This window comes from Rhinolophus sinicus, chromosome 15 (genome assembly GCF_057876585.1).
Source record: "Rhinolophus sinicus isolate RSI-liver-muscle chromosome 15, RSI-T2T, whole genome shotgun sequence".
Classification (NCBI taxonomy): Eukaryota; Metazoa; Chordata; class Mammalia; order Chiroptera; family Rhinolophidae; genus Rhinolophus; species Rhinolophus sinicus.
In genome coordinates this window covers 77,785,833-77,813,376 of record NC_142515.1, presented here as the reverse complement: position 1 = coordinate 77,813,376, position 27,544 = coordinate 77,785,833, and the positions used below count along the sequence as shown (strand labels likewise).

The 27,544-nt window shown below is 47.3% G+C and overlaps 2 protein-coding genes and 1 pseudogene across 2 annotated transcripts; 1 reads left to right on the top strand and 2 right to left on the bottom strand.

Annotated features, from left to right (window-relative positions):
- Positions 1 to 53: 53 nt before the first annotated feature.
- Positions 54 to 10,483, bottom strand: LOC109461397 (CD209 antigen-like protein 2). The gene is made up of 8 exons (XM_088792340.1): positions 10,465 to 10,483; positions 4,046 to 4,126; positions 3,855 to 3,941; positions 3,547 to 3,636; positions 3,069 to 3,155; positions 2,502 to 2,653; positions 1,643 to 1,755; positions 54 to 820 (listed from the first exon to the last, which is right to left on the bottom strand). The coding sequence occupies exons 2-8, from the start codon at positions 4,068 to 4,070 to the stop codon at positions 670 to 672; spliced, it is 705 nt and encodes a 234-aa protein (XP_088648466.1). The 5' UTR covers positions 4,071 to 4,126; positions 10,465 to 10,483; the 3' UTR covers positions 54 to 669.
- Positions 10,484 to 20,410: 9,927 nt separating this feature from the next.
- LOC141572851 (large ribosomal subunit protein uL4-like) lies at positions 20,411 to 22,102 on the top strand (annotated as a pseudogene).
- Positions 22,103 to 23,415: 1,313 nt separating this feature from the next.
- LOC141572685 (CD209 antigen-like protein 2) lies at positions 23,416 to 27,544 on the bottom strand. Its single transcript, XM_074337739.2, has 7 exons — positions 27,394 to 27,544; positions 27,203 to 27,289; positions 26,895 to 26,984; positions 26,417 to 26,503; positions 25,850 to 26,001; positions 25,000 to 25,112; positions 23,416 to 24,180 (listed from the first exon to the last, which is right to left on the bottom strand). Exons 1-7 carry the CDS (start codon positions 27,416 to 27,418, stop codon positions 24,030 to 24,032), a joined length of 705 nt encoding a protein of 234 aa, XP_074193840.2. The 5' UTR covers positions 27,419 to 27,544; the 3' UTR covers positions 23,416 to 24,029.

Here is a 27,544-nt window from a genome sequence, read left to right as displayed (position 1 = left end):
CACACTTGGTCACTACACGTAGCTCTGTTAATTCCAAAATTTAATGAAGTAAATTGGCAGCTCTCATTGCCTTTATTGAATGACTCATGGATCAGGCAACATCACATCTGGCAAGTAGCAAAGAGCTTTGAGAAGCTGGACAAAATGCATGGTTTTTATAGGCAGAAGGAGGACAGAACAAGGAAATGAAAAGAGTGGATGATCCCAGGGAAGGTCGCCTTCCCTTAGGAGAAGGCAGAGTCTTCTCAGGCCCGTGACCTCACTAGTGCTCACCAGGAAGTTCCAGGTGGACAGGTTACAGCACACGTTCCTGGGAGGGGCTGGAACTGCAAAGAAGTCTTGATTTGCTGACATGGGGCTTAGCACCACCGACTCCATTTTGAGCCTATCGGTTTTTCTTTTCTTCATCGTTTTTTTTAAGAGCTCCAAGGTCTCTAGAACTACAATCTCTGAGCCAAGGGGAACCTCAAAGCATCAGAGGAAGGACATAGCTGAGCCCATAGAGGGTGAGGAGTCTGACACAGAAGAGTCTTGGAGCTTTTGTAGACATCTCAGCATGCACAGACCAGGAGAAGGACCATGGGTGAACATGGCGTAAACATGGGTGAAATTCAGCAGATGCAGCAGAGGAGGGGTTGGGGTTGCAGGGGTGAGGACAGAAACCAGCCTTCAATCACCAGAGCAGGAAGCTGAGGGCTTTTTGCAGACCCAGAGATTGCTTCTGTCACATCCAGAGTCGTTCCAGCCATCGCCCTTGAATTCTGCACAATCTTCATCCCCATGGCTGTTAGGTTCCCCATCGTTCCAATACTTGCTGAAGCTGCAAAGGCCACCCAGACCGTTAGCCCTGATCCCACTGTGTTAACTGTGTTTCCAGCTTCGGTTAACCTGATGCTTTCACATCTGCCCTGCACGCATATGACGGGCTTGCCTTGTTCTGGACGGCCCGATGACATGCCTGGGTCAACTCGCCTTGGCCTCCTGCCCCTACAATTTGAGCAGAAGCCCTTCTCCCTGGGACATGCTTTTCAACCATAAAGCAACCAATCCAGGGCCCACACCCCAACCACCTTAGTTATCAGGCTCTCACACTCAGGATCCTGCCCTGATCACCCCAGGGCCAGCGCCAGACAACTAGGGGCAGCCCCTATGCCCGAGAGTAACTGACGTTTTTCAGACGAGCCAATGCTAAGGCCCCTCACACTGCCTTGCCCACTCGTTCCCTTGAAACCACAATAAAGACTCTTGCCCACAGTTCTTCCTCTCCCTCTTCTTCCTGACCAACCTGTGCTTCCCCGTGGGACGCTCCTGCACCGTGATGTGTATTCCTTCTCTTAGAATCTGTGTCTGCAACAAACTATCTTTTCAATGGCAATCTGCTCGGTGAACCTCATATCTCAGATAGTCTGCTAACATACGCTGTATCTTAAAACACCCACTCAGCCTGCAAGCTGCTCCTGCAGTTCTGATGGTGGAATCTGGGGCTCCTGGCATGCTATCGACAGAGGAGTAGGTGGAAACCACCTTCCCAACTCAGTGGAAATCCCAGACTCTTAAACCCTCTCAGGCAGTGGGGGAGGATTCCTAGGAAAAGCTCACGTCAGGAAGCTTTGATAGAGGGTCCCCTGTGCCTGAGACTTACCTGCTCGACAGGGTTGAGTTGTCCACCCAATGCCACTTCCCCTCATGTTTCAGGTCTGAGAGCCCTATCCAGGTACGGGGGTCATCCTTGGGAATCCGCAGCTTCAGGAAAGTCTGGTGGATGGAGAGAAGTCAGGAGGGAGCTCGGCCCCCCACTTCCCAGGCGCAGCATCTCCCCATCCTTTGGCAGGAAGTCCTTCCTTTAGTCTGACATTTAGCCTCTAGTTTGCCAGATCCTGAGCCCCTACGTGCGTTCAGGATGTCGGAGTTTCCCTCACATCTGTATCCTATGAGCACAGCTGTTACAGCTGTTCTGACTTGCAGACATATGTGCATAACTGGCCTCTCATCACACACACTTCGTAATATGACATGGTTATGGGTTTTACATGTGCTAAGCATGTGCACACTAATTTATTCATGCCTGGGTTTAATGTTCTGGAATCAGATTGAACCAGTTTGTGAGAGCAGCTCATGCACGTCTCTTTGCAGCTCTGCATTGAATGATACCAGCTCGAAATCAGCCATGGTGGAGAATTTACACCCGGGAAATTGGCAACCGATACAAATCAGGGCTTTTGCCTCCCAAAGAGCTAATTGTTAAACATTTGCCAGCATACCACTGGGGTTTACTTATATTTTAGGTGTCCCCCAAAACACTCGCACATGTTCAGATCTTGTTTGTATCTCCTTACAAATTGCTGGGGTCTCTTCATGCGTATCCTTCCCCGCCCCACTATTCCACGTGGAGTGAGCAGCTTCTCTCCCAGAACATCCACTCTCATCATCTGGTCCCCAGTTGGCCAGTGGTCAGGTGCATGCTCCAGACCAAGCCAGGTCCCCCGAAAGGACAGGTGTACCTGCTCCTCTGCACTTTTGATCACCACGAGTTGAGCCTCCACGTCCTGGCAGGCAATGACGGACTGATGCCAGTTCTTCTGGGAACTGGAGAAGAAGTAACAGTTTCCTTGGAAGAAGATCCACTCCCAAGGACACCGGTGGCAGAGGCGAGCTGTTAGGGAAGGTGAGTCAGGGCTGGGACCCAGCTCCGGACACCCCTGAACCTGTACTTGTCCACCCTAATCCCTTGAGGGTCAGGACCCTCCTTGACTCCACATGCCACATGGACCATTCCCCTCTCCAATTCCCATGACTCCCTCTCAGCCCCCAGAGAATGTAGAAATACCGACCCTCATCACTCCTTGGCTGGGAGGAACAGGGATTTAGAACTCAGAAGAAGAGACTGGTTTAATTTAGTGCCTACTGTATGCCTTGTCCCCTGGGAGCATCAAGTACCGTCATCCTTTTTATTTCGTGTTCCTATTTCACAGATGAGAAAACTAAGGTGCAGAGAAGAATGATGCCAACAGAGTCACACCACATGGAGACCCTTCCAGGCCCGTGGCCCCTGGCTTCTGGCCACTCACCCAGGCCAGACTTCAGCTGGGTCAGTTCCTGGTAAATCTCCTCCTGCTTCGAGGGCTCCAGTCCCTGGGGCCTGGGTATGTTGGAGACTATGCCAAGGAAAAAACAAACTGCAATTATTAAACACCTACTCTGTGTCATGCCCTACACTGGACCGTGGAGAATATTGTTTCTGAGGGTCAAGGTCTTGGTTAATCCTGTGACAGATGAGGAAATTTGATGTCCAGAGAACTCCAGACCAGGAGGACAGGTGGAGCCAGCACTCGTCCCTCTGCCCCTCTGCCCCCTTCCCCGGCACCAGCGGTGGGAGGGGCTATGGAAGAGGCCACCAGAGAGCTGATCAGGGAAACCGACCGTGACTTGAGTTCTGGCTTTCAGCCCCACCTCCCTCCGGGATTGTCCCCCTCTCCCACCCAAGGCTATGTCCGTAGCCAAAAGCCCCAACCCTGGAAGCCCCAGACCTCAGGGCCTGCCCCTGACCTTGAACAAGGATGGCCACCAGGAGTCCAGCGAAGAGTGTGAAAGAGAAAAGCAGCAGCACCAAGGGGACCTGGCCCGGTCCCAGACACCCTGAGGGAGAAAATGATGGCAGTTCTAGCGTGCCTGTGTCCCTCAGCCTGCCCCAGGGACGTCCTGTCCCTTATCTTCCACCTCCAGCACCCAGGAGCCAGGGCCACAGCCCCCACCTTCTCCAAGTCTCAGGAGCCCAGACCCCGAGCCTACACTTCCCCAGGACCCAGGAATCTGGTAGCAGTCATCTGTCCCCTGGTCCCCTAATCCTCTTATACCTGTGAAAGTCTTGAAACCAGGGGTCCGTTGGAATCCAAAGGCTTGAGGGAAGAGTCTGTTGCTGTTGGTTATCAGCTCTTCTTCCTCTGAGTGGGTAGAGAACAAATTCAGAGCCTGGACAAGCTGAAACCAGACCTAGCCATCCCCTTACCCACCTGCCCTAGATCCCAGAGTCCCCACCCAGCCTCACCCAGGGAGCCCGGCTGCTGTGCCATCAGTTCCTTGGGCCACACACGTCCACCCACTGTCTCCAAATGCTTTGTCCGGGTCCCTGTGGATCACAGCTTTTATTTCCCAGCCTGGGATGCTCACTCCCCACATCTACTTTCACTCAGGAAGGAAATAGGGAACTGGGCACTGACTCATCACCACAAAGGCAGAGGGTGGGGGCTTCTGTTATTGAATGAGATGGGCTGGACCTTCCAGGAATGCCAGGAAAGTGATGCTGGGTGTCTGGGGTCGGGTCGACAGCGAGAAGGACTGGTCCACTCATGCCGTGGCCAGCTGTGAGATGCTTTTGATGAAATCCAGTGACAAGGGAAGTAACACTAATTTGTTATTCCTTTTCCACGCAGGACAGGGGTGAGCTGGCAGTGCCCCCAATTTTCTTTCCCCTCTGACCTTCAGGCTCTGCTGACTTGGTTTGTTGATGTTCACATTTATTGTGATTTCTGCTGACTTTGGAAGTTGTAGCTGAATCACAATTACCTATGTTTATTTAATGCCCACTATAGTGGGGCACTTTTCTAACTACTTTATATACAATTCATTTACTCTTCCCACCCTGGGGTAGATAATCTGACCTCCAGTTTACAGGTAGGGGAAAACTGAACTAGGCCTCTGGCCCAAAGTCACATAGCTGCTAAATAGTGGGGATGGCATTCGAACCTGGACAGTCCACCTCCACAGTCCACACTGTTATCCAAAGAGTATAAATAGCATCAAGGAGGAAACCAAAAACTCACAGAAGCTTTATTCGTAACAGTCCTAGAAAGACCCAAGTGACTACCTTCTACAACATGGATGGACCTTGAGGACATTGGGCTCAGTAAATAAGCCAGACATACAAGGACAGATACTGTGTGATTCCCCTTATATGAGGTCCCTGGAGGAGTCAGATTCATAGAGACAGGAAGTAGATGGTGGAAGCCGGGGAGAATGAGTAAGTTCTGTAGATGGATGGTGAGGATAGTTCTGCAATTTATCAATGTGTGTTTAAAAATGGTTAAAATGGTCAATTTCATGTTATGTATATTTTACCACGACAAAAACAATATTTAAAACACTACGTTGCTGTCGTGCAGGAGACCCTGCTCGCTGCGCCATGTGTCGTGCAGGAGACCCTGCTCGCTGCGCCATTTGTCGTGCGGGGCGGCCTGCGGGGTCTCTGGTCCCGCTCCCCACATAAGAATGCAGGATATGGTGAGGCCAAAAAGGAACACCCACGGAGCCATAGGGAGGGGAGTCATACCACTATGGTCTCACTGGAGGCTGGGCTCACCAGACGCGCGACCTGCTGTCAGCCTTTCCGCCAACCGACCGACGACTCTCCTCCACTCTCCTCGACTCTGTTTCTCTACTCTCTTCCACTCTCCTCGGCAATCCTCGGCTCTCCTTGGCAATCCTCAGCTCTCCTCAGCTCTCCTCCGTAGCCACAGCAGTTATACTAGCAGCCAATCAGCTAATGGGCCACAGCCGACGGCCAATCAGCCACAGCTGACGGCCATCCACTACCTGAGCCAGCACCTTTCCACATGAGGCCGAGAGCCTGTAAACTACTTTCTGGGGCTCTGTCCCCACACTCCACCCCTACAGGGTCTCGCCTCACAATCTACGCGACAAGCGTCTTCCGCGAGGGTCCTGGTGCCGTATTAGCCTACTGACACCTACGGACGAAAAGAAACGGTAGTCTTAGGAACCAACAATGGCAAATCCCTTCCATCTGGGAGGATACATACTAGCTTTTTGTCCTGGGAAAGGAGGGTCGCTGCCACTGGCACCTTTCCCGGTTTGTGGTACCAGACCTTTATGGCAGTACTTGGGGTCCCTTGCATAGTTTCAACATGTAACAGAACAGGGGACCCCATAATAGGCCATAGTGAGAGCACATAGTTTCCTCGCAAAATCTTCCCGGTATCAGGACCTCTGTATACTATAGTCACTTGCGGTGGCCACTCAGCCACCACCCCTGGCGTCACTTGCAAATCATGAGTCAAACTGGCCCCCCATGGGGCTATCAGACCCAACCACCGACAGTGGGGGCTTTTGACCTGCCAGGGCCAAGTCCACTACATAGTGATATGTCCCCAGGCGGACAGTCAGATGATCCATTAAATCATGAATTGAAGGCACTGCAGCGTGCAAGGGTGGTGTCACCTTATTTAACTCCCTATAGTCCACAGTCATTCGTCAGGTCCCATCTGGCTTCTTGACAGGCCATACTGGGGAGTTAAAGGGACTGTGCGTTGGCCTCACAATATGTGCCTTTTCCAATTCCAATATTGTATGACCAATCTCCTCCTGTCCTCCTGGCAGGCGGTACTGTCGCACTGCAACCATGCGCCAGGGCTGTGGCAACACTTGAGAAGGGTGGTGAGCATGCCCGCATGTCACCGCTTTCACCACCCTGATCCGGAGACGGAACTCTCCTACCGACGTCTGTAAGCTGAGGCCATGTAGCACGTCCACCCCTAGAATATACTCCGGACCGGGGGAGACATAAACCTTGTAGGTACGAGGAGGAAGCCTTCCTATACCCAGTGGTAAGGAAACGGCTTTCACAGTCACAGTTTTCCCCCCGTAGCCATCAATGCAGATTGCTGGTCCAGGGAACAGTTCTGGATTCCCATAAACAAGACTGCAGTCTGCCCCAGTGTCAACTAGAGCCAAAACCCTCTGCACATTAGAAGGGGACCAATGTATGGACAGTTCCACGTGGGGCCTCTGGTCCCTGCTCCTCCCCTCTGACCGGGTACCTTGGCCCCACCCCTAATCAAGCTGAAAGGAGTCGGCCTCAAGTGGCTGCATGAAGTCCTGGAGGGACACGGGTCGCGCTTTCCCAGACTCCTCCTTTATGCTTCTCCAGAATTTTTGTTCCGGACGCAACTGATTCCAAAGTTCCAGCAGGAGTGCATTGGGTTGTCAGTCTATTTTCTTCCTATCGACCCCTGCTGCCATGAGATCACGCCACATCTGTGCGCGTGTTACTCTCTGAGGCCCGCGACCTCGCCCCTTTACCTTTGGTTTGGGCTTCCAGGTCTCAACTGTGCGGACCTCCTGTCTTAACTTCCTTCACCTCCGGCTTTCAACATCCCCTAGGGTGGCCATGGCAGTTGTAACTTCATGGATCCGTTGCCCTACATACGGTGTAAGAATAGCAACCAAGGATCCAAAAGCACTCGCAGGTGCAGTGTCCAAAACCAAATCTCTCGTGCTGGCAGTAAAAAGCTCGTCATCTGGGCCCTGCATGTTGAGGTTAAAAATAGCATGTCTCATACCCATTTCATGGATTATTTGCGTAAGTTCTGTATATGACTGCCATTGACTCACAGTGTCTGGCAGCTCGCCAGCCTGTCCCCATACTGTGCGTACCGCAGCAGTGAGCCACTGCATTAGAGAATGGTTGCCCTGGTTGTTGGCCAATCTATGGCAGTTTTGTAACCTTTGTCGCAGGGACGGATGCACTGTCACGAAAGCTAGCTTTTCCATCTTGCCTGGGGAGCAGAGAATGCTGTCTGCTCCCTCATCCCATAAACGTAATAGCCAAGCCGAGACTGGCTCTCCAGGGCGCTGTCTGTACCGCCTCCCCAGCTCCTGCAACTTAGTGGGAGTGTAAGGGGTGTAGGTTGTGAACTCAGTCACAGCTGGGTTGCCGGCAGCAATGGCCCCCGGGCCCAAAGGTTGCTCACATTTTACCCTTTGCTTCAAGATTGGCCAGGCTTGGGGGTTGGGAGCTACATTGTCTCCACTCGCTTCCTCTGCCTCTGCCTCAGAGTCTCCACCTTGGGGCCCCTGTTCTAACAGGCGGACCCGGGCTTCCAGCGCTTCCAACCGGGACACCTGGTCAGGCACCTGGGCCATTTCATTAAGCCCATTTTCCGTGTTGAGACTCAAGGCCGTGAGGAACATCCAGCCCACGTGGCCGGCTGTAGCCTTCTCCTCCTCTGGCAACCGCTCAGCCAGAGCCTGCAGGGCCCTCTCCACGCTGGCCGGAGACCCGTCCATGTCCTCCCACCTTTCCTTGGGGGTCCAACTCCTGAGAACAGTGGCCACCGAACACCATATACTGTGTGGGGGCCACACGTCCTCCTGCCCAGAGTCAGACGCCATTCCTACCTGGTCGGAATCTTGCTCACTGTGCCAGGTGTCTGAGTGGGTGGAGGCCTCCTTGTAAGATGTCCACCACCCTCAGATCCTAAGGCCGCAGCAGATCAACAAAAGGAGGACAACGCCTTCTATGGCCAAGAAGGTGGTGTGCCAGCTGGAGGCTTGAGTCTCCCAGGCAGACCACGCCTCCCGTTCCCGGTGTCGCTCCTCATGGGCCTCCCGAAGCTGGGCTCTCACACGCACAAACCGCTCCACCATCCTTTGGTAGGTTTTGGCCCGCACCGTACCCTGCTTACGAAACTGAGGTTTATATGTGTAAACTGCTCCAGTATCTTCCGGAAAGTTTTGGCCGACACCATACCCTGCTCGCTGCGCCATTTGTCGTGCAGGAGACCCTGTTCGCTGCGACATTTGTCGTGCGGGGCAGCCTGCGGGGTCTCTGGTCCCGCTCCCCACATAAGAACGCAGGATATGGTGAGGCCAAAAAGGAACACCCATGGAGCCATAGATAGGGGAGGCATACCACTATGGTCTTACTGGAGGCTGGGCTCACCGGACGCGTGACCTGCCGTCAGCCTTTCCACCAACCGACCCTCTCCTCAACTCTGTTTCTCTACTCTCTTCTGCTCTCCTCAGCAATCCTCGGCTCTCCTCTGTAGCCACAGCAGTTATACTAGCAGCCAATCAGCTAACCGGCCACAGCCGACGGCCAATCAGCCACAGCTGACGGCCACCCACTACCCGAACCAGCACCCCTCCACGTGAGGCCGAGAGCCTGTAAACTACTTTCTGGGGCTCTGTCCCCACAGTTGCTCAGTGTGTGGACATCAGTAGTTGATGCCACACATCTGGGAATTCTGAGAACTAACTTCCATGTAGGAGAAAGGAATAAAAATGTGCTTGTTTGGGGGCAGCCAGTTAACTCAGTGGGTTAGAGCACAATGCTGTTAACAAGAAGGTTGCCGGTTCGATCCCCACATGGGCCACTGTGAGCTGCGCCCTCCACAACTAGATTGAAATAACTACTTGACTTGGAGCTGATGGGTCCTGGAAAAACACACTTAAATAAATACAAGTTAAAAAATTATAATTAAAATAAATATAAAAATGTACTTGTTTGAACCTTACGGATAATGCTATTAAAACTCAACAGTAACTGATGGGTCATGGAGAGTGACTGCTAATGGGTATGGAGTTTTTTGGGGGTGATAAAAGACTGTTCCGGAATTAGGTAGTGGTGATGGCGCAACCCCACAAACATACCAAAAACCACTGAATTTTATGCTTCAGAGGGTAAATTTTATGGTATGTGGTTTATATTTCAGTGTTTTAAAAAAACACAGTAGTAACCACAGTGCTTGTTTAGAATTAAGACCCATGAAAGATTTTGGGGGAGAGGAGTGTTTCATCACTGACGTTGTTTAGAATTGCCGGCGCATTCGAATAATAAGCAGAGGGGCTTTTAGTCTGTTTTGTTATCATTATAAAATTCTCCACAGACGACAATGGCTTGCACCTGGAGTCAACTGTTCCCACCTCTGCCTCTAATCATTATACCACTTAGGACAGACGTACGCCAACTGGAACATTCTGGGCACACTGGGAAGTAGACAACATCATACTTCCATAGCACTGTGACTTTGTTTAGGAAGTGCAAATTTTCTTTCATATATGAAATATCTCACTGATTTAAATAATTTTCTCAAAACAAAAAAAAATATGCATACAGACTCTTCTCAACAATGTTATAGGCATTATCTAATTTAATCCTTACAATGACCCTACAGGGTGGGTGCTATGATTATCCCATTTACAAATGCACAAATGAGGCTCAGAGAGGTTGAGGAATAGGCTCAAGTTCACACAGCACCCAAGTGGAAGAGCTGAGATTTGGACACAGGGGGTCAGGCCACGCAGTGCCTAGGCTTCAGGGCTGGGTGAAGCTGCCTCTCCTACAGCAGAGGCTAGGCCCTCACCCTGCTCCCAGTAGCAGCCACTCAGTCCAGCTCTCTGGGAGTTCAGAATTTAGGTTGACCCTTTGCTATGGCCGACTGCCTTGGCTGCCTCCCAGTGGACTCCCTCTGTCTCCAAACATTGAAGACCCCAGATCAGATTCTGGAGGCAGGAAGAGGGTAAATGAGAGGAAAGAAAGGGTGCTTCTGGCCCAAATGAAGGCAACCCTTTGACAGGCGAGGGTCTGCAGGAGTTTAATGGGGACAAAGTTTCCATTGAAAATGAATCCTCTGTCACCCTAATACATTTTAATTAAAAAATTAGACTTACCAGGGCCAGCCCGGTGGCTCAGGCGGTTGGAGCTCCATGCTCCTAAGGCCGAAGGCTGCTGGTTCGATTCCCATATGGGCCAGTGGGTTCTCAACCACAAGGTTGCCAGTTTGACTCCTTGACTCCCACAAGGGATGGGAGGCTCCGCCCCCTGCAACTAACAACGGGAACTGGACTTGAAGCTGAACTGCGCCCTCCACAACTACGATTGAAAGGACAATAACTTGACTTGGAAAAAATCCTGGAAGTACACACTGTTCCCCAATAAAGTCCTGTTCCCCTTCCCCAATTAAAAAAAAAATCTTTAAAAAAAAAATTAGAGTTACTAGATGATCCAGCAATTCTACTCCTAAGTATCTACCCACAAGATTTTAAAACAGGAAGTCAAACAGATACTAGTACACCCATGTTCATAACAGCATTATTTACAATAGCCAGAAGGTGGCAGCAGCCCAAGTGTCCATTAAGAGATGAATAGATAAACAAAATGTGGTCCCTCCAGACAATATATATTATTCAGCTATGAAAAGGAGGGAAATTCTGATACATGCTAAAACATGAATGAACCTTGAAGACATACTCATGATATAAGTCAATCACAAAAGAACAAATATTGTATGATTCCACTCACATGAGGTCCCTAGAGGAGTCAAATCCAGACAGGAAGTAGATGGTGGTGCCAGGGCCTGGGGGAGGGGGATGGAGAGTGAGTGTTTAATGGGGACTGAGTGTCAGTTTGGGGAGATGAGAAAGTTCTGGAGATGGATGGTGGGGACGGTTGTGCTACATTGTGAATGTGCTTAACACCATTGAATCATACATATTAAAATGGTGAAACAATACAATAACTAGCCTACCGACTTTGGTTTCTAAGTATTACTTTTTTACTAAAAGAAACCAGAGTTCATTGGAGAAATGGTTGATTACAGAGCTGGTCAAGGAAAATACAAAATGAATCTGGAGCATGTTAAAATGACATAATAGTCAACCTGAAGAAGTTGTTAATGGCCAAAGATAGAACAAAATAAATAATTATTATGTTGAGTTATATAACCCATTAACGCCATTTGTTCTGCCCTGGTGATTCCCTGAGACCCCACCCTACCCAAATCTCATGCCTGAACCTCTGCATCAGCTGTTCCGCACAAATGGCCTGTTTCAGCTCATGCTTCAAACTTTCCTAAGATCTGTCAAATGTTCACAAACCCCAAACAAGCAGCAGCTGGCCTTGGCATGCCCCATAAAACTTGCTAAGTGGCTCCAAGACTGGCACTAGTGGCAGCCAGGCTTGGTTTGCAGATGAGCCTCTTCCAGGTGGCTCCAAGCCCAGCACAGGTGGCCTGCATTTACAGATCATTTTGTAGCTCCTACCAGGTGACCCAGGTTAGGGACAGACAGTGACTAACCTTGGCCTGCACCAGAGCCCCTCCCAAGAGGCCCCAGAACCAACACACCCTGTGGCTGGCTTCAGAACACATCAGATCACCACCCAACCAGCTCCACAAATGACACACCTAAAGGGTGAACTTGGCAGGAACCAGAGCTCCACTACAGCAAGTCCTGCTCTGTAGGGTCAATCCATGCACAATATTTCATCTGCTGTAGTCTTCTCTATGAGTCAGCCTGTGCATCCATCACTCCCACAGACATTGCAACAGCAATCAAAGTTCAACTACAATAGGAGTGCACACACAACCCACACAAGGGACACCCTTGGAGCACCCAATTCAAGTGACCGAGGAGATGGTGCTACGGAGGCCCATAGGACACCTACTACATTAGCCAATCTGCCAAGACTGGGAGACCTAGCAGATCTACCTACCACATAGAAACAACACAGTGAGGCCACCAAAATGAGGAGACAGAGAAACATGTCCCAAATGAAAGAAAAGGACAACCTTCCAGAAAACAAACAAACAAACAAACAAACAAATAAATAAATAAATAAATAAAATGGAGACAAGCAAGCTGCCTGATACAAAGTTCAAAACACTGGTTATAAAGATGCTCAATGAACTTAGGGGAAGAATAGATGAACTCAGTGAGAACTTTAACAAAGAGATAGAAAGCATAAAAATAAGGATAGAAAACATTTAAAAGAACCAGTCAGAAATTAAGAATACTATAACTGAAATGAAGAATATATTAGATGGAACCAAAAGTACATTAGATGAAGCAGAGGAACAAATCAGCAATTTGCAAGACAAGAAAGTGAAAACACCCAATCACAACAGCAAACAGAAAAAAATAATTTTAGAAAATTAGGATAGTTTAAGGGACCTCTGTACAAACATTCAGATCATAGAAGGAGAAAAGAGAGAGCAATGAATTGAAACATGTTTAAAGAAATAATGACTGAAAACTTCTCTAACCTGGAAGAGAAACACATACACAAGCCCAGGAAACTCAGAGAGTCCCAAACAAGATGAACCCAAGCAGGCCCATACTAAAGCACATCATAATTAAAATGACAAATGTCAAAGACAAAAAGAGAATCTTAAGAGTAGTCAGACAATAGTTTAGTGGTTACCGGAGGATAAGGGGGGAGGGGGGTGGTAGATGAGGGTAAAGGGGATCAAATATATGGTGATGGAAGGAAAACTGACTCTGGGTGGTTAACACACAATGGAATTTATAGATGATGTAATACAGAATTGTACACCTGAAATCTATGTAACTTTACTAACAATTGTCACCCCGATAAACTTTAAATTTAAAAAAAAGTAGTCAGAGAAGAGCAATTAGTTACCTACAAGGGAGTTCCCATAAGATCCTCAGCTGATTTCTTAACGGGCACTTTGCAGGCCAGAGGGGATTGGCAGGAAATCTTTAAACAATGAAAAGCAAGGACCAGCAATGAAGATTACTGTACCCCAAAAGGCTATCATTTAAAATCGAAGGACAGATAAAGAGCTTCTCAGACAAGAAAACGCTAAAGGAGTTCATCACCACTAAATCACTATTACAAGACATGTAAACGGACTTCTTAAGAAGAAAAAAGTCTAAAGATAAAAAATATGAATAATAAAATGGCAATAACTACATATCTATCAACAATTACTTAAATGTAAATGGATTAAATTCTCTAATTAAAAAACATAAGGTGGCTGAGTGGATAAGAAAACAAGACCCAGAAATATGATGTCTACAAGAGACACACTTGAGGTCAAAAGACGCACGGAGACTGAAAGTAAAGGGATGGAAAAAGATGTTTTGTGCAAATGAAAATGAAAAAATCTGAGGTGTCAATACTTAAAGCAGACAAAATAGACTTTAAAACAAAGGCTATTACAAAAGTCAAAGACATTTCATAATGATAAAGGGGTCAATCCAACAAGAGGATATTACCATTGTAAACAATTACACACCCGACATAGAGGTACCTAAACACATAAAGCAAATTTTGACAGACAGCAAGAGAGAGATCGACATTAATGCAGTATGGAAGGGACTTTAACACCCCGTTGACATTAATAGATAGATCATCCAGATAGAAAATCAAGGACACAGCGACCTTAAATGACACCTTAAACCTGATGTATTTAAATTGATATTTTGAGAATATTTCATCCCAAAGAAGAAAAACATACATTCCTTTCAAGTGCACATGCAACATTTTCCAGGATAGACCACAGGTTAGGCGTAGAACATGCCTCCACAAATTTACGAAGATTAAGATCATATCAAGCATCTTCTCTGAACACAATGGTATGAAACTAGAAATAAATTGCTAGAAGAAAATTGAAAACCACACAAACATTTACAGGCTAAATCACATGCTACTAAACATTGAAGGGGTTGAACAATATGATCAAAGAAGGAATCAAAAGACATCTTGAGATGAATGAAAATAAAAATACAATAAACAAACTCTATGGGACACAGCCAAAGCATTTCTAAGAAGGAAGTTCATAGAAATACAGGCCTACCTCAAGAAACAAGAAAAATCTCAAATAAAGAATCTAACCTTACACCTAAAAGAACTAGAAAAAGAAGAAGAAACAAAACCCAAAGTGAGTAGAAGGAAGGAAATACAAAGATCAGAGCAGAAATATGTCAAACAATTAAGTTCGCGAACTAGTTGCAATGATGTTGCTAACCATTTTTTATATCAGAGGGATTATTCATTATGAATTTCTACTGACTGTGCAAACAGTTAACCAACTGTACTATTTGGAAGAGCAGAAAAGGCTGCATAAAAAGTGAGACGACCTGAAATTTCATCAACAATTCATGGCTCTTGCATCACAACAATGCACCAGCTCACACGGCACTGTCTGTGAGGGAGTAAATAAACAACTCAATTGGAACACCCTCCCTACTGACCTGCTCTGGCCCCCAATGACTCCTTCCTTTACCCAAAGATAAAGGAAATATTTAGAGGAAGACATTTTGATGACATTCAAGACATCAAGGGTAATACAACGACAGCTCTGATGGCCATTCCAGAAAAGAGTTCCAAAATTGCTTTGAAGGGTGCACTAGGCGCTGGCATCGGTGCATAGCTTCCCAAGGGAAGTACTTTGAAGGTGACCATAGTGATATTCAGCAATGAGGTATATAGTACTTTTCTAGGGTGAGTTTGCAAACTTAATTGTCCTACCTCATAAATGACATAGAGTCTAAAAAGATCAATGAATCCAACAGCTGGTTGTTAGAAAAAATTTTTTTTAATGGATAAATCTTTAACCAGACTCATGAAGAAACAAAACAGAGGATCCAAATAACTAAAATCAGAAATGAAAGAGAAGTGACAATTGCCACCACAAAAATACAAAGTATTACAAGAAAATACTACAAACAATTCTATGCCAACAAATTAGAGAATCTGGATGAAATGGATACATTCCTAAAAACATACAGTCTTCCAAGACTGAATCAAGAAGAAACAGACAGGGTGGTCGGGTGGCTCAGTTGGTTCAAGCGCGAGCTCTGGGCAATGGGACTGCCAGTTCGATTCCCACATGGCCAGCGAGCTGCGCCCTCAGCAACTAGAATGAAGTCAATGAGCTGCCGCTGAGCTCCTGGGTGGCCAGATGGCTCAGTTGGTTGGAGCGCGTCTTCTCAACCACGAGGTTGCCAGTTCGACTCCTGGATTCCCGCAAGGGATGGTGAGCTGAGCCGCCTGCAACTAACAACGGCAACTGAACCTAGAGCTGAGCTGTGCCCTCCACAACTAAGATTGAAAGGACAACAGGCTGACTTGGAAAAAATCCTGGAAGTACACACTGTTCCCCAATAAAGTCCTGTTCCCCTGCCCCAATAAAATCACTGTTCCCCAATAAAGTCCTGTTCTCCTTCCCCAATAAAATCTTGAAGGAGAGGGAGAAGGAGAGGGAGAAGGAAGGCCGGCCCAGTGGTTCAGGTGGTTACAGCTCCATGCTCCTAACTCCGAACGCTGCCGGTTTGATTCCCACATGGGCCAGTGGGCTCTCAACAACAAGGTTGCCAGTTCAATTCCTTGAGTCCTGCAACAGATGGTGGGCTCTGCCCCCTGAAACTAGAAATGGCAACTGGACCTGGAGCTGAGCTGCGCCCTCCTCAACTAAGATTGAAAGGCAAACAACTTGACTTGGAAAAATGGCCTGGAAGTACACACTGTTCCCCAATAAAGTCCTGTTCCCCTTCCCCAATAAAATATGAAGAAGAAGAAGAAGAAGAAGAAGAAGAAGAAGAAGAAGAAGAAGAAGAAGAAGAAGAAAAAGAAGAAGAAGAAGAAACAGACAGTTTGAACAGACCAATAGCTACTAATGAAATCAAATCAATGTTCAAAAAATCCCAACAAACAAAAGTCCTGGACTTTGGTTTCACAGGTGAATTTCATCAAACATTCAAAAAAGAATTAACACCTATTCTTCTCAAACTATTCTAAAAAAAAAAAAATGAAGGGAAGAGAAGGCTCCCAAGGTAATTTTACCAGTCTAATATTACCCTAATTCCAAACCAGGCAAGGACGTTACAAAGGTAGGAAGGAAGGAAGGAAGCAAAGAAGGAAGGAACTTAGAAAAACTATAGGCCAATATCTCTGATGAACACAGATGCAAAATATCCTCAACATAATATCAGCAAACCAAATTCAACATTACATTACATTAAAATATCATACATCATGATCAAGTGGGATTTATTCCTGGGGTGCAAGTTTGGATCAGTGTCTGCAAATCAATCAACATGATACACCACATAAATGAAATGACGGATAAAAATCTGATTATAACAATAGATGCAGAAAAAGTATTTGATAAAATCCAGCATCCATTTATGATAAAAATAAAATAAAAACGCGAAAACCACTCAGCAAAGTGGAAATAGAGAAAATACCTCAACATTATAAAGGTCATATATGACAAAGCCACAGCTAACATCATACTCAATGGTGAAAAGCTAAAGACGTTTTCCTTAAGATCAGGAGCAAGACCAACATGTCCACAATTACCACTTTTTTATTTTTACAGGACTTTATTGGGGAACACTGTGTACCTCCAGGCCACTTTTCCAAGTCAAGTTGTTATCCTTTCAATCTTAGTTGTGGAGGGTGCCGTTCAGCTTCAAGTTTTTGTTCTTTCAGTCTTAGTTGTGGAGGGCGCAGCTCAGCTCCAGGTCCAGTTGCCATTTCTAGTTGCAGGGGTCACAGCCCACCATCCCTTGCGGGAGTCGAACGGGCAACCTTGTGGTTGAGAGGATGCGCTCCAACCAACTGAGCCATCCGGGAGCTCAGTGGCAGCTCAGCTCAAGGTGCATGCTCAATCTTAGTCGCAGGGGGCAGAGCCCACCATCCCTTGTGGGACTCGAGGAGTTGAACTGGCAACCTTGTGGTTGAGAGACCACTGGACCATGTGGGAATCGAACCGGCAGCTTTCGAAGTTAGGAGCATGGAGCTCTAACCGCCTGAGCCACCGGGCTGGCCCCCACATTTACCACTTTTATTCAACATAGTATTGGAAGTCCTAGCCACAGCAATCAAACAAGAAAAAGAAATAAAAGTTATCCACATTGGAAAGGAAGAACTAAAACTATTATTATTGGCAGATGACATGATAATATACAGAGAGAACCCCAAAGATTTCGCCAAAAAGCTATTAGAACTGATAAATGAATTCACTAAGGCAGCAGGATACAAAATTAATATTAGGAAATTGGATGTATTTTTATACAGCAATAACAAACTATCTGAAAGAGAAATGAAAAAAAAATCCATTTACATACAATTGCATAAAAAATAAAATACACAGAAATATATTTAACCAAGGAGGCAAAAGACCTGTATCTGGAAAACTACAAGACATCAAAGAAGATACAAATAAATGAAAGGATGTACTGTCCTCATGGATAGGAAGAATTAACATCATTAAAATGTCCATAATGCACAAAGCAATCTACAGATTCAACGCAATCCCAATCAAAATACCAAAGGCAGTTTTCACTGAGCTAGAATAAATCATTGTAAAATGTATATGGAACGACAAACGACCCTGAATACCCAAAGCAACCTTGAGAAAGATGAACAACGTTGGAGGTATCATGCTAGCTGATATCAAACTATACTACAAAGCTATAGTAATCAAAACAGCATGGTACTGGCATAAAAAAACAGACATGTAGGCCAATGGACAGAGTAGAGAACCTAGAAATAGACCCACTCCTATACAGTCAATTAATCTGTGACAAAGGAAACAGGAATAAACAATGGGATAAAGACAGTCTCTTTAACAAGCGGTGTTTGGAAAACTGGACAGATGCATGCAAAAGAATGAAATTATCACTTTCTTACACCATATACAAAAAAAACCTCAAAATGGATTAAAAACTTAAATATGAGACCCCAAACCATAAAAGTCCTAGAAGAAAACATAGGCCGTAAATTGTTTGACATCACCCTTAGTAAAAAATTGTTGGATATGTCTACTATGGCAAGGGAAACAAAAGAAAAAATAAACAAATAGGATTTCATCAAACCAAAGAGTTTTTGTCCAGAGAGGGAAACCATGAACAAAACGAAAAGACAGTCTACCAAATGGGAGAAGGTATTCACCAATGAAACATTTAATAAGGTGTTAATATCGAAAATGTACCAAGAATTCGTACAACTTAACACACACACACAAAATCAAACAATCTGATTAAAAAATGGGCAAAGGACCTGAATAGACATTTCTTCAAAGAGGACATACAGATGGCCAACAGACATATGAAAAAATGCTCAATGTCACTAATCATCAGAAAATGCAAATTAAAACCACAATGATCTATCACTTCACATCTGTCAGAATGACTGTCATCAATAAATCAACAAGCAACAAGTGTTGGAGAGGCTGTGGAGAAAAGGAAATTCTCATGCACTGTTGGTGGGATTGCAAATTGGTGCAGCCACTATAAAAAACAGTATGCAGATTCTTCAAACAAATTAAGAATGGAATTACAATATGACCCATCAATCCCACTTCTGGGTATTTATCTGAAGAAATACAAAACACAACTTTTATGACACTAAAAGGTATATGTACCTGTATGTTCGTTGCACCATTACTCTCAGTAGCCCAAAACAGGAAGCCACCCAAGTGTCCATCGATAGATAAAAAAAGAAGAGATGGTATATAGGAGGTATGACAATTAAGTTCGCAAACATCCTAGAAAAAGTGCTACATACCTCATTGCTGAATATCACTATGGTCACCTTTGAAGTACTCCCCTTGGGAAGTTATGCACCTAAGTCAGTGCCTAGTCCATCCTTCAAAGCAATTTTGGAACTATTTTCTGGAATGGCCATCAGAACTGTCGTCATATGACCCTCGATTCCGGAATGTCATCAAAATGTCTTCCTTTCAATATTTCCTTTATCTTTGAGTAAAGAAAGAAGTCATTGGGACCAGAGCAGGTGAGTAGGGAGGGTGTTCTAATCCAGTTATTTGTTTACTGGCTAAAAACGTCCTCACAGACAGTGTTGTGTGAGCTGGTGCACTGTCATGATGCGAGAGCCATGAATTGTTGGTGAAAAGTTCAGGTTGTCTAACTTTTTCACGCAGTTTTTCAGCACTTCCAAATAGTAAACTTGGTCAACTACTTGTCCAGTTGGTAGCAATTCATAATGAATAATCCCTCTGATATCAAAAAACATTAGGAACATTGTTGCAACAAGTTCGCAAACTTAATTGTCAGACATCATCCCTAGAGCCCAAGTTACCTTGGGGTGGGGGGAGCTGTCCAGCTTAGGGAGTCACCAGAAGGCTGCCAGCACCATGTCCCGTGCCTAGAATTTGCCTCAGGGGAAAGGAAAGGGGAAATGAAAGGAGAAGGGTGGTTCCAGGCATGAGGCTGGCCACAGACCTCTAACCTCGCCCTGGCCCATAAAAATGAAGGGAGACCCTTTTGGGGTGGTGGGAGCGCAGAATGGTGGGGAACAAGTGACCAGGGATGTTAAAACCATGTGATGAGTCTAGGAAGCATGGGGCACTATGAGGACTCTTGGAGACTTCTAATTCAGCCCAGAAAATCTGGGAAGGCTTCCTGGAGGAGGTGATGCCTGGAGAAGTAGTATTATTCTGGAGGAGATGGGTGGATGAAAGAGTGTTCCAAACATGGTATTAGCACCTGTAAACAGTGGGAGGGGAGAGGGAATGGGACTTTTCAGAAAAACAGAGAGGAATTCGCAGGCAGTAGTCTGGGGCTGGGGTGTCAGCTAGGGCCAGATCATACAAGGACTTGAAGAGTGGGAACAAGGGGTTTGAACTAATATGGGAAGAAGGCAAAAGTCACAGGACTCAGCCCCAAGGCCAAGGCCACTTCGTGACTTCTATTTTCTCCAGAGACAGGAGGCTCACTACCCATCAGGGAACCCAGCTCAGTGCAAACGGAATATTACACTTTGGTTGTTGCTGTTAATTTTGGATTCGCTGTTTTTATTATGGAAAAAATTATGCATGCAAAAAGGGATGCAGAAAAAAAGCCCATGAAAAGCCACATCTTCCAAGCAGCTTTCTCAAGGTTTGACATCTTCACATTCGTCAGGTCCTCTTAAAAGTAAATCAGTCCTGCCTTTTCCTGTGGGAGCCATGGGCTTGAGGGGAGCGTGGCGTCTCCTCTCCCCGCCAGGCGTGTGCTCGTTCACTGATATCGGTGTATTCGAAAAGGGGGAATCATCTGGCAAAAATGTCACTTTTCCTGCTGTGTTCAAAGCTCCCATTCGGCCAGATATTGTGAACTTTGTTCACACCAACTTGCGCAAAAACAACAGGCAGCCCTGTGCTGTCAGTGAATTAGCAGGTCATCAAACCAGTGCTGAGTCGTGGGGTCCTGGCAGAGCTGTGGCTCGAATTCCCAGCGTTCGAAGCGATGGGACTCAGCGTTCTGACTGGGGTGCCATTGGCAATGTGTGTCATGGGGGCCTCATGTTTGCACCAACCACAACCTGGCGCCATTGGCACCGCAGTGATCACAGCACAGAAGCGATATGCCATCTGCTCTGCCTTGGCCGCCTCGGCCTTAACCAGTGCTGGTCATGTCTAAAGGTCATCGTATTGAGGAAGTTGCTGAACTTCCTTTGGTGGTTGAAGGTAAAGTTGAAGGCTGCAGGAAGACCAAGGAGGCTGTTTTGCTCCTTAAAAAGCTTAAAACCTGGAATGACATCAAAAGGTCAATACCGGGGTGGCCAGTTAGTTCAGTTAGTTAGAGCCGGTTCGATCCCCGCATGGGCCACTGTGAGCTGCACCCTCCTTAAAAAAATCAATCAGGGACGCTGGGTGGCTCAGTTGGTTGGAGCTCGGTCTGTGAACAACAGGGTTGCTGGTTGGATTCCCACATGGGCCAGTGAGCTGCACCCTCCGCAGCTGGATTGAGAGACAACTGCTTGGAGCTGATGGGCCCTGGAGAAATGTACTGTTCCCAATATTCCCCCATAAAAATTTAAAATAAATAAATAAAAATGTCTATGCATCTTAGGAAATGAGAGCTCTCAAGGGCAAAATGGGAAAACATTGTCGCTTCCAATACAGGGTACCTTGTGTCATCTATAATGAGGACAACTGCAAAGCCTTCAGAAACATCCCTTGAATTACTCGGCTTAATGTAAGCAAACTGAACACTTTGAAACTTGCTCCTGGTGGGCATGCGTGCCATTTCTGCATTTGGGCTGAAAGTGCTTTCCACAACTTAGATGATGTGTGTGGCAGTTGGTGTAAAGCTGCCTCCCTCAAGAGTAACTACAACCTTCCCATGCACAAGACACTCAGTACAGACCTTAGTGGAATCTTGAAAATCCCAGAGATGCAAAGAGCCCACCGAGCACCACACAAGAAGAGTCACTGCAGAGTCCTGAAAAGAATCCACTGAAAAACCTGAGAATCGTTTGGGTTGACGCTAAACCCACATGCAAAGACCATGCACCGGAACCCATTCTTCACCAGGCCAAGAACCACCAGCTCCAGGAGGATAAAGCAGCAGCAGTGCTAGAAGCCAAGTCAGATGAGAAGGGGGCTCCAGGCAAGAAGCCAGTGGTACAGAAGAAAGGAAAGAAGGCTGTTGGCGTTACGAAGCAGAAGAAGCCTTTGGTGGGAAAAAGGCTGCAGCTACCAGGAAGCCAGCAGCTGAGAAGAAGCCCGCAGGAAAGAAACCCACCACAGAAGAAAGGCAGCCTGCGGCATAACCTTAAAACTTCTTTATTCCGTAAAGGTCGAATCACTTTATTTCTCTCCTCATCCCCCAAGTCAACTGCCCTCCCAAACTTGATATTTATCATATTAAAATATACTGCAACTATTGATAAAAATGAACCGGCTTCTTAAAATGCTTAACCATAGAAATGGGAGGACTATGGGTGCAGCTAGGCCCCTTGTTGTCTCTCTGGTCCTGACTTCCTGTTGGACTTTGTGGTAACTACCAGGGGTGGGGGTGGGGGGTTTGCAGATATATAGAATAGCCATCTTGGAACCGGGGTTATTTTTCACTTGGGCAGCTAGTTGGAGCCCTGGGTTGGAGGTGTGCATTCCCGGGCGACAGTGGTGAGTTTTGTTTCTTTTTCTTTTCCCGAATAAACAGCTCTTTTGGTGGATTTTCTGGAGAGTTATTTTTGCCAGTCAACACTATGTATCCATTTAGACAATATATTGGGTTGTTTTGCACATCTGCAAGCTTTAAACAAATGGCACCACATGGTCTATATCCTTCCACAATTTGTTTTTGTTCCCTTCATGTTACAATTATAAAATATGTCTATTCAACACTAATTTTTCATTTAAAAAAAGATAAACACAAGAAAAATGGTCAGTAAGCAAAATCCGGGATAAAACTTCCTTCATTTGATAAGCGGCCGTTTCCAGGAACCCACAGAAGTGTCTGACTTACTACTGAAGTCTCAGAACCAGAGGGGCTGCAGATTTAGTTCAATCACCAATAACCAATGAGTTAATCAATCATGCCTGTGTAATGAACCTCCACAAAAACTCCAAAGGACAGGATTTGAACACCTTCTAAGTTGTGAGTACTTGGAGATTAGGGGCGAGTGGTGCTCAGAGAGGGCACAGAAGCTCCATACCCTTCCCATACCTTTTCCTCCATATCTCTTCCATCTCACTGTTCATGATCTATCCTTTTACAATAAACTGGTAATCTAGTAAGTAAAGTGTTTCCCTGAGTTCTGTGAGACACTATAGCCAATTCCTCAAATCCAAGGAGGGCAGGGGTGGGGGGGTCATTGGAACCTCTGATTTATAGCCGGTTGGTCAGAAGCCCAGGTGACAACCTGGACTTACAATTGGTCTCTGAAGGGTGGGACAGTCTTGAAGGACCCAGCCCTTAACCTGTGGGATCTGACGTGATCACCAAAACCATGTGATCTTCTCAAGGCAGAGAGAGTAGATCAATGAAACACACGATCCCCATCGAGCCCCCATGGTATCCTTTATGTAGCTCTGGTCACTTTGTGTAGCTCTGTTAAAAAACAAAACTCAGTAGAGTAAATTGGCAGCTCTCATTGCCTTTATTGAATGACTCATGGATCAGGCAACATCACATCTGGCAAGTAGCAAGGAGCTTTGAGAGGCTGGACAAAATGCATGCTTTTATAGGCAGAAGGAGGACGGAACAAGGAAATGAAAAGAGTGGATGATCCCAGGGAAGGTCGCCTTCCCTTAGGAGAAGGCAGAGTCTTCTCAAGCCCGTGACCTCACTAGTGCTCACCAGGAAGTTCCAGGTGGACAGGTTACAGCACACGTTCCTGGGAGGGGCTGGAACTGCAAAGAAGTCTTGATTTGCTGACATGGGGCTTAGCACCACCGACTCCATTTTGAGCCTATTGGTTTTTCTTTTCTTCATCTTTTTTTTAAGAGCTCCAAGGTCTCTAGAACTACAATCTCTGAGCCAAGGGGAACCTCGAAGCATCAGAGGAAGGACATAGCTGAGCCCATAGAGGGTGAGGAGTCTGACACAGAAGAGTCTCGGAGCTTTTGTAGACATCTCAGCATGCACAGACCAGGAGAAGGACCATGGGTGAACATGGCGTAAACATGGGTGAAATTCAGCAGATGCAGCAGAGGAGGGGTTGGGGTTGCAGGGGTGAGGACAGAAACCAGCCTTCAATCACCAGAGCAGGAAGCTGAGGGCCTTTTGCAGACCCAGAGATTGCTTCTGTCACATCCGGAGTCGTTCCAGCCATCGCCCTTGAATTCTGCACAATCTTCATCCCCTTGGCTGTTAGGTTCCCCATTGTTCCAATACTTGCTGAAGCTGCAAAGGCCACCCAGACGTTAGCCCTGATCCCACTGTGTTAACTGTGTTTCCAGCTTCGGTTAACCTGATGCTTTCACATCTGCCCTGCACGCATATGACGGGCTTGCCTTGTTCTGGACGGCCCGATGACATGCCTGGGTCAACTCGCCTTGGCCTCCTGCCCCTACAATTTGAGCAGAAGCCCTTCTCCCTGGGACATGCTTTTCAACCATAAAGCAACCATCCAGAGCCCACACCCCAACCACCTTAGTTATCAGGCTCTCACACTCAGGATCCTGCCCTGATCACCCCAGGGCCAGCGCCAGACAACTAGGGGCAGCCCCTATGCCCGAGAGTAACTGACGTTTTTCAGACGAGCCAATGCTAAGGCCCCTCACACTGCCTTGCCCACTCGTTCCCTTGAAACCACAATAAAGACTCTTGCCCACAGTTCTTCCTCTCCCTCTTCTTCCTGACCAACCTGTGCTTCCCCGTGGGACGCTCCTGCACCGTGATGTGTATTCCTTCTCTTAGAATCTGTGTCTGCAACAAACTATCTTTTCAATGGCAATCTGCTCGGTGAACCTCATATCTCAGATAGTCTGCTAACATACGCTGTATCTTAAAACACCCACTCAGCCTGCAAGCTGCTCCTGCAGTTCTGATGGTGGAATCTGGGGCTCCTGGCATGCTATCGACAGAGGAGTAGGTGGAGACCACCTTCCCAACTCAGAAAAATCCCAGACTCTTAAACCCTCTCAGGCAGTGGGGGAGGATCCCCAGGTAAAGCTCACGTCAGGAAGCTTTGATAGAGGGTCCCCTTTGCCTGAGACTTACCTGCTCGACAGGGTTGAGTTGTCCACCCAATGCCACTTCCCCTCATGTTTCAGGTCTGAGAGCCCTATCCAGGTACGGGGGTCATCCTTGGGAACCCGCAGCTGCAGGAAAGTCTGGTGGATGGAGAGAAGTCAGGAGGGAGCTCGGCCCCCCACTTCCCAGGCGCAGCATCTCCCCATCCTTTGGCAGGAAGTCCATCCTTTAGTCTGACATTTAGCCTCTAGTTTGCCAGATCCTGAGCCCCTACGTGCGCTCAGGATGTCGGAGTTTCCCTCACATCTGTATCCTATGAGCACAGCTGTTCTGACTTGCAGATATATGTACATAACTGGTCTCTCATCACACACACTTGGTAATATGACATGGTTATGGGTTTTACATGTGCTAAGCATGTCCTCACTAATTCATTCATGCCTGAGATTAATGTTCTGGAATTAGATCGAACCAGTTTGTGAGAGCTGCTCATGCACGTCTCTTTGCAGCTCCGCATTGAATGATATCAGCTTGAAATCAGCCATGGTGGAGAATTTACACCCGGGAAACTGGCAACCGATACAAATCAGGGCTTTTGCCTCCCAAAGAGCTAATTGTTAAACATTTGCCAGGATACCGCTGGGGTTTACTTATATTTTAGGTGTCCCCCAAAACACTCGCACATGTTCAGATCTTGTTTGTATCTCCTTACAAATTGCCGGGGTCTCTTCATGCGTATCCTTCCCCGCCCCACTGTTCCACGTGGAGTGAGCAGCTTCTCTCCCAGAACATCCACTCTCATCATCTGGTCCCCAGTTGGCCAGTGGTCAGGTGCATGCTCCAGACCAAGCCAGGTCCCCCGAAAGGACAGGTGTACCTGCTCCTCTGCACTTTTGATCACCACGAGTTGAGCCTCCACGTCCTGGCAGGCAATGACGGACTGATGCCAGTTCTTCTGGGAACTGGAGAAGAAGTAACAGTTTCCTTGGAAGAAGATCCATTCCCAAGGACACCGGTGGCAGAGGCGAGCTGTTAGGGAAGGTGAGTCAGGGCTGGGACCCAGCTCCGGACACCCCTGAACCTGTACCTGTCCACCCTAATCCCTTGAGGGTCAGGACCCTCCTTGACTCCACATGCCACATGGACCATTCCCCTCTCCAATTCCCATGACTCCCTCTCAGCCCCCAGAGAATGTAGAAATACCGACCCTCATCACTCCCTGGCAGGGAGGAACAGGGATTTAGAACTCAGAAGAAGAGACTGGTTTAATGTAGTGCCTACTGTATGCCTGGCCCCCTGGGAGCATCAAGTACCATCATCCTTTTTATTTCGTGTTCCTATTTCACAGATGAGAAAACTAAGGTGCAGAGAAGAATGATGCCAACAGAGTCACACCACATGGAGACCCTTCCAGGCCCGTGGCCCCTGGCTTCCGGCCACTCACCCAGGCCAGACTTCAGCTGGGTCAGTTCCTGGTAAATCTCCTCCTGCTTCGAGGGCTCCAGTCCCTGGGGCCTGGGTATGTTGGAGACTATGCCAAGGAAAAAACAAATTGCAATTATTAAACACCTACTCTGTGTCATGCCCTACACTGGACCGTGGAGAACATTGTTTCTGAGGGTCAAGGTCTTGGTTAATCCTGTGACAGATGAGGAAATTTGATGTCCAGAGAAGTCCACACCAGGAGGAGAGGTGGAGCCAGCATTCATCCCTCTGCCCCTCTCCCCCCTTCCCCGGCACCAGCGGTGGGAGGGGCTATGGAAGAGGCCACCAGAGAGCTGATCAGGGAAACCGACGGTAACTTAAGTTCTGGCTTTCAGCCCCACCTCCCTCCGGGATTGTCCCCCTCTCCCACCCAAGGCTATGTCCGTAGCCAAAAGCCCCAACCCTGGAAGCCCCAGACCTCAGGGCCTGCCCCTGACCTTGAACAAGGATGGCCACCAGGAGTCCAGTGAAGACTGTGAAAGAGAAAAGCAGCAGCACCAAGGGGACCTGGCCCGGTCCCAGACACCCTGAGGGAGAAAATGATGGCAGTTCTAGCGTGCCTGTGTCCCTCAGCCTGCCCCAGGGACGTCCTGTCCCTTATCTTCCACCTCCAGCACCCAGGAGCCAGGGCCCCAGCCCCCACCTTCTCCAAGTCCCAGGAGCCCAGACCCCGAGCCTGCACTTCCCCAGGACCCAGGAATCTGGTAACAGTCATCTGTCCCCTGGTCCCCTAATCCTCTTGTACCTGTGAAAGTCTTGGAATCAGGGGTCCGTTGGAATCCAAAGGCTTGAGGGGAGATTCTGTTGCTGTTGGTTATCTGCTCTTCCTCCTCTGAGTGGGCAGAGAACAAATTCAGAGCCTGGACAAGCTGAAACCAGACCTAGCCATCCCCTTACCCACCTGCCCTAGATCCCAGAGTCCCCACCCAGCCTCACCCAGGGAGCCCGGCTGCTGTGCCATCAGTTCCTTGGACCACACAAGTCCACCCACTGTCTCCAAAAGCTTTGTCCGAGTCCCTGTGGACCACAGCTTTTATTTCCCAGCCTGGGATGCTCACTCCCCACATCTACTTTCACTCAGGAAGGA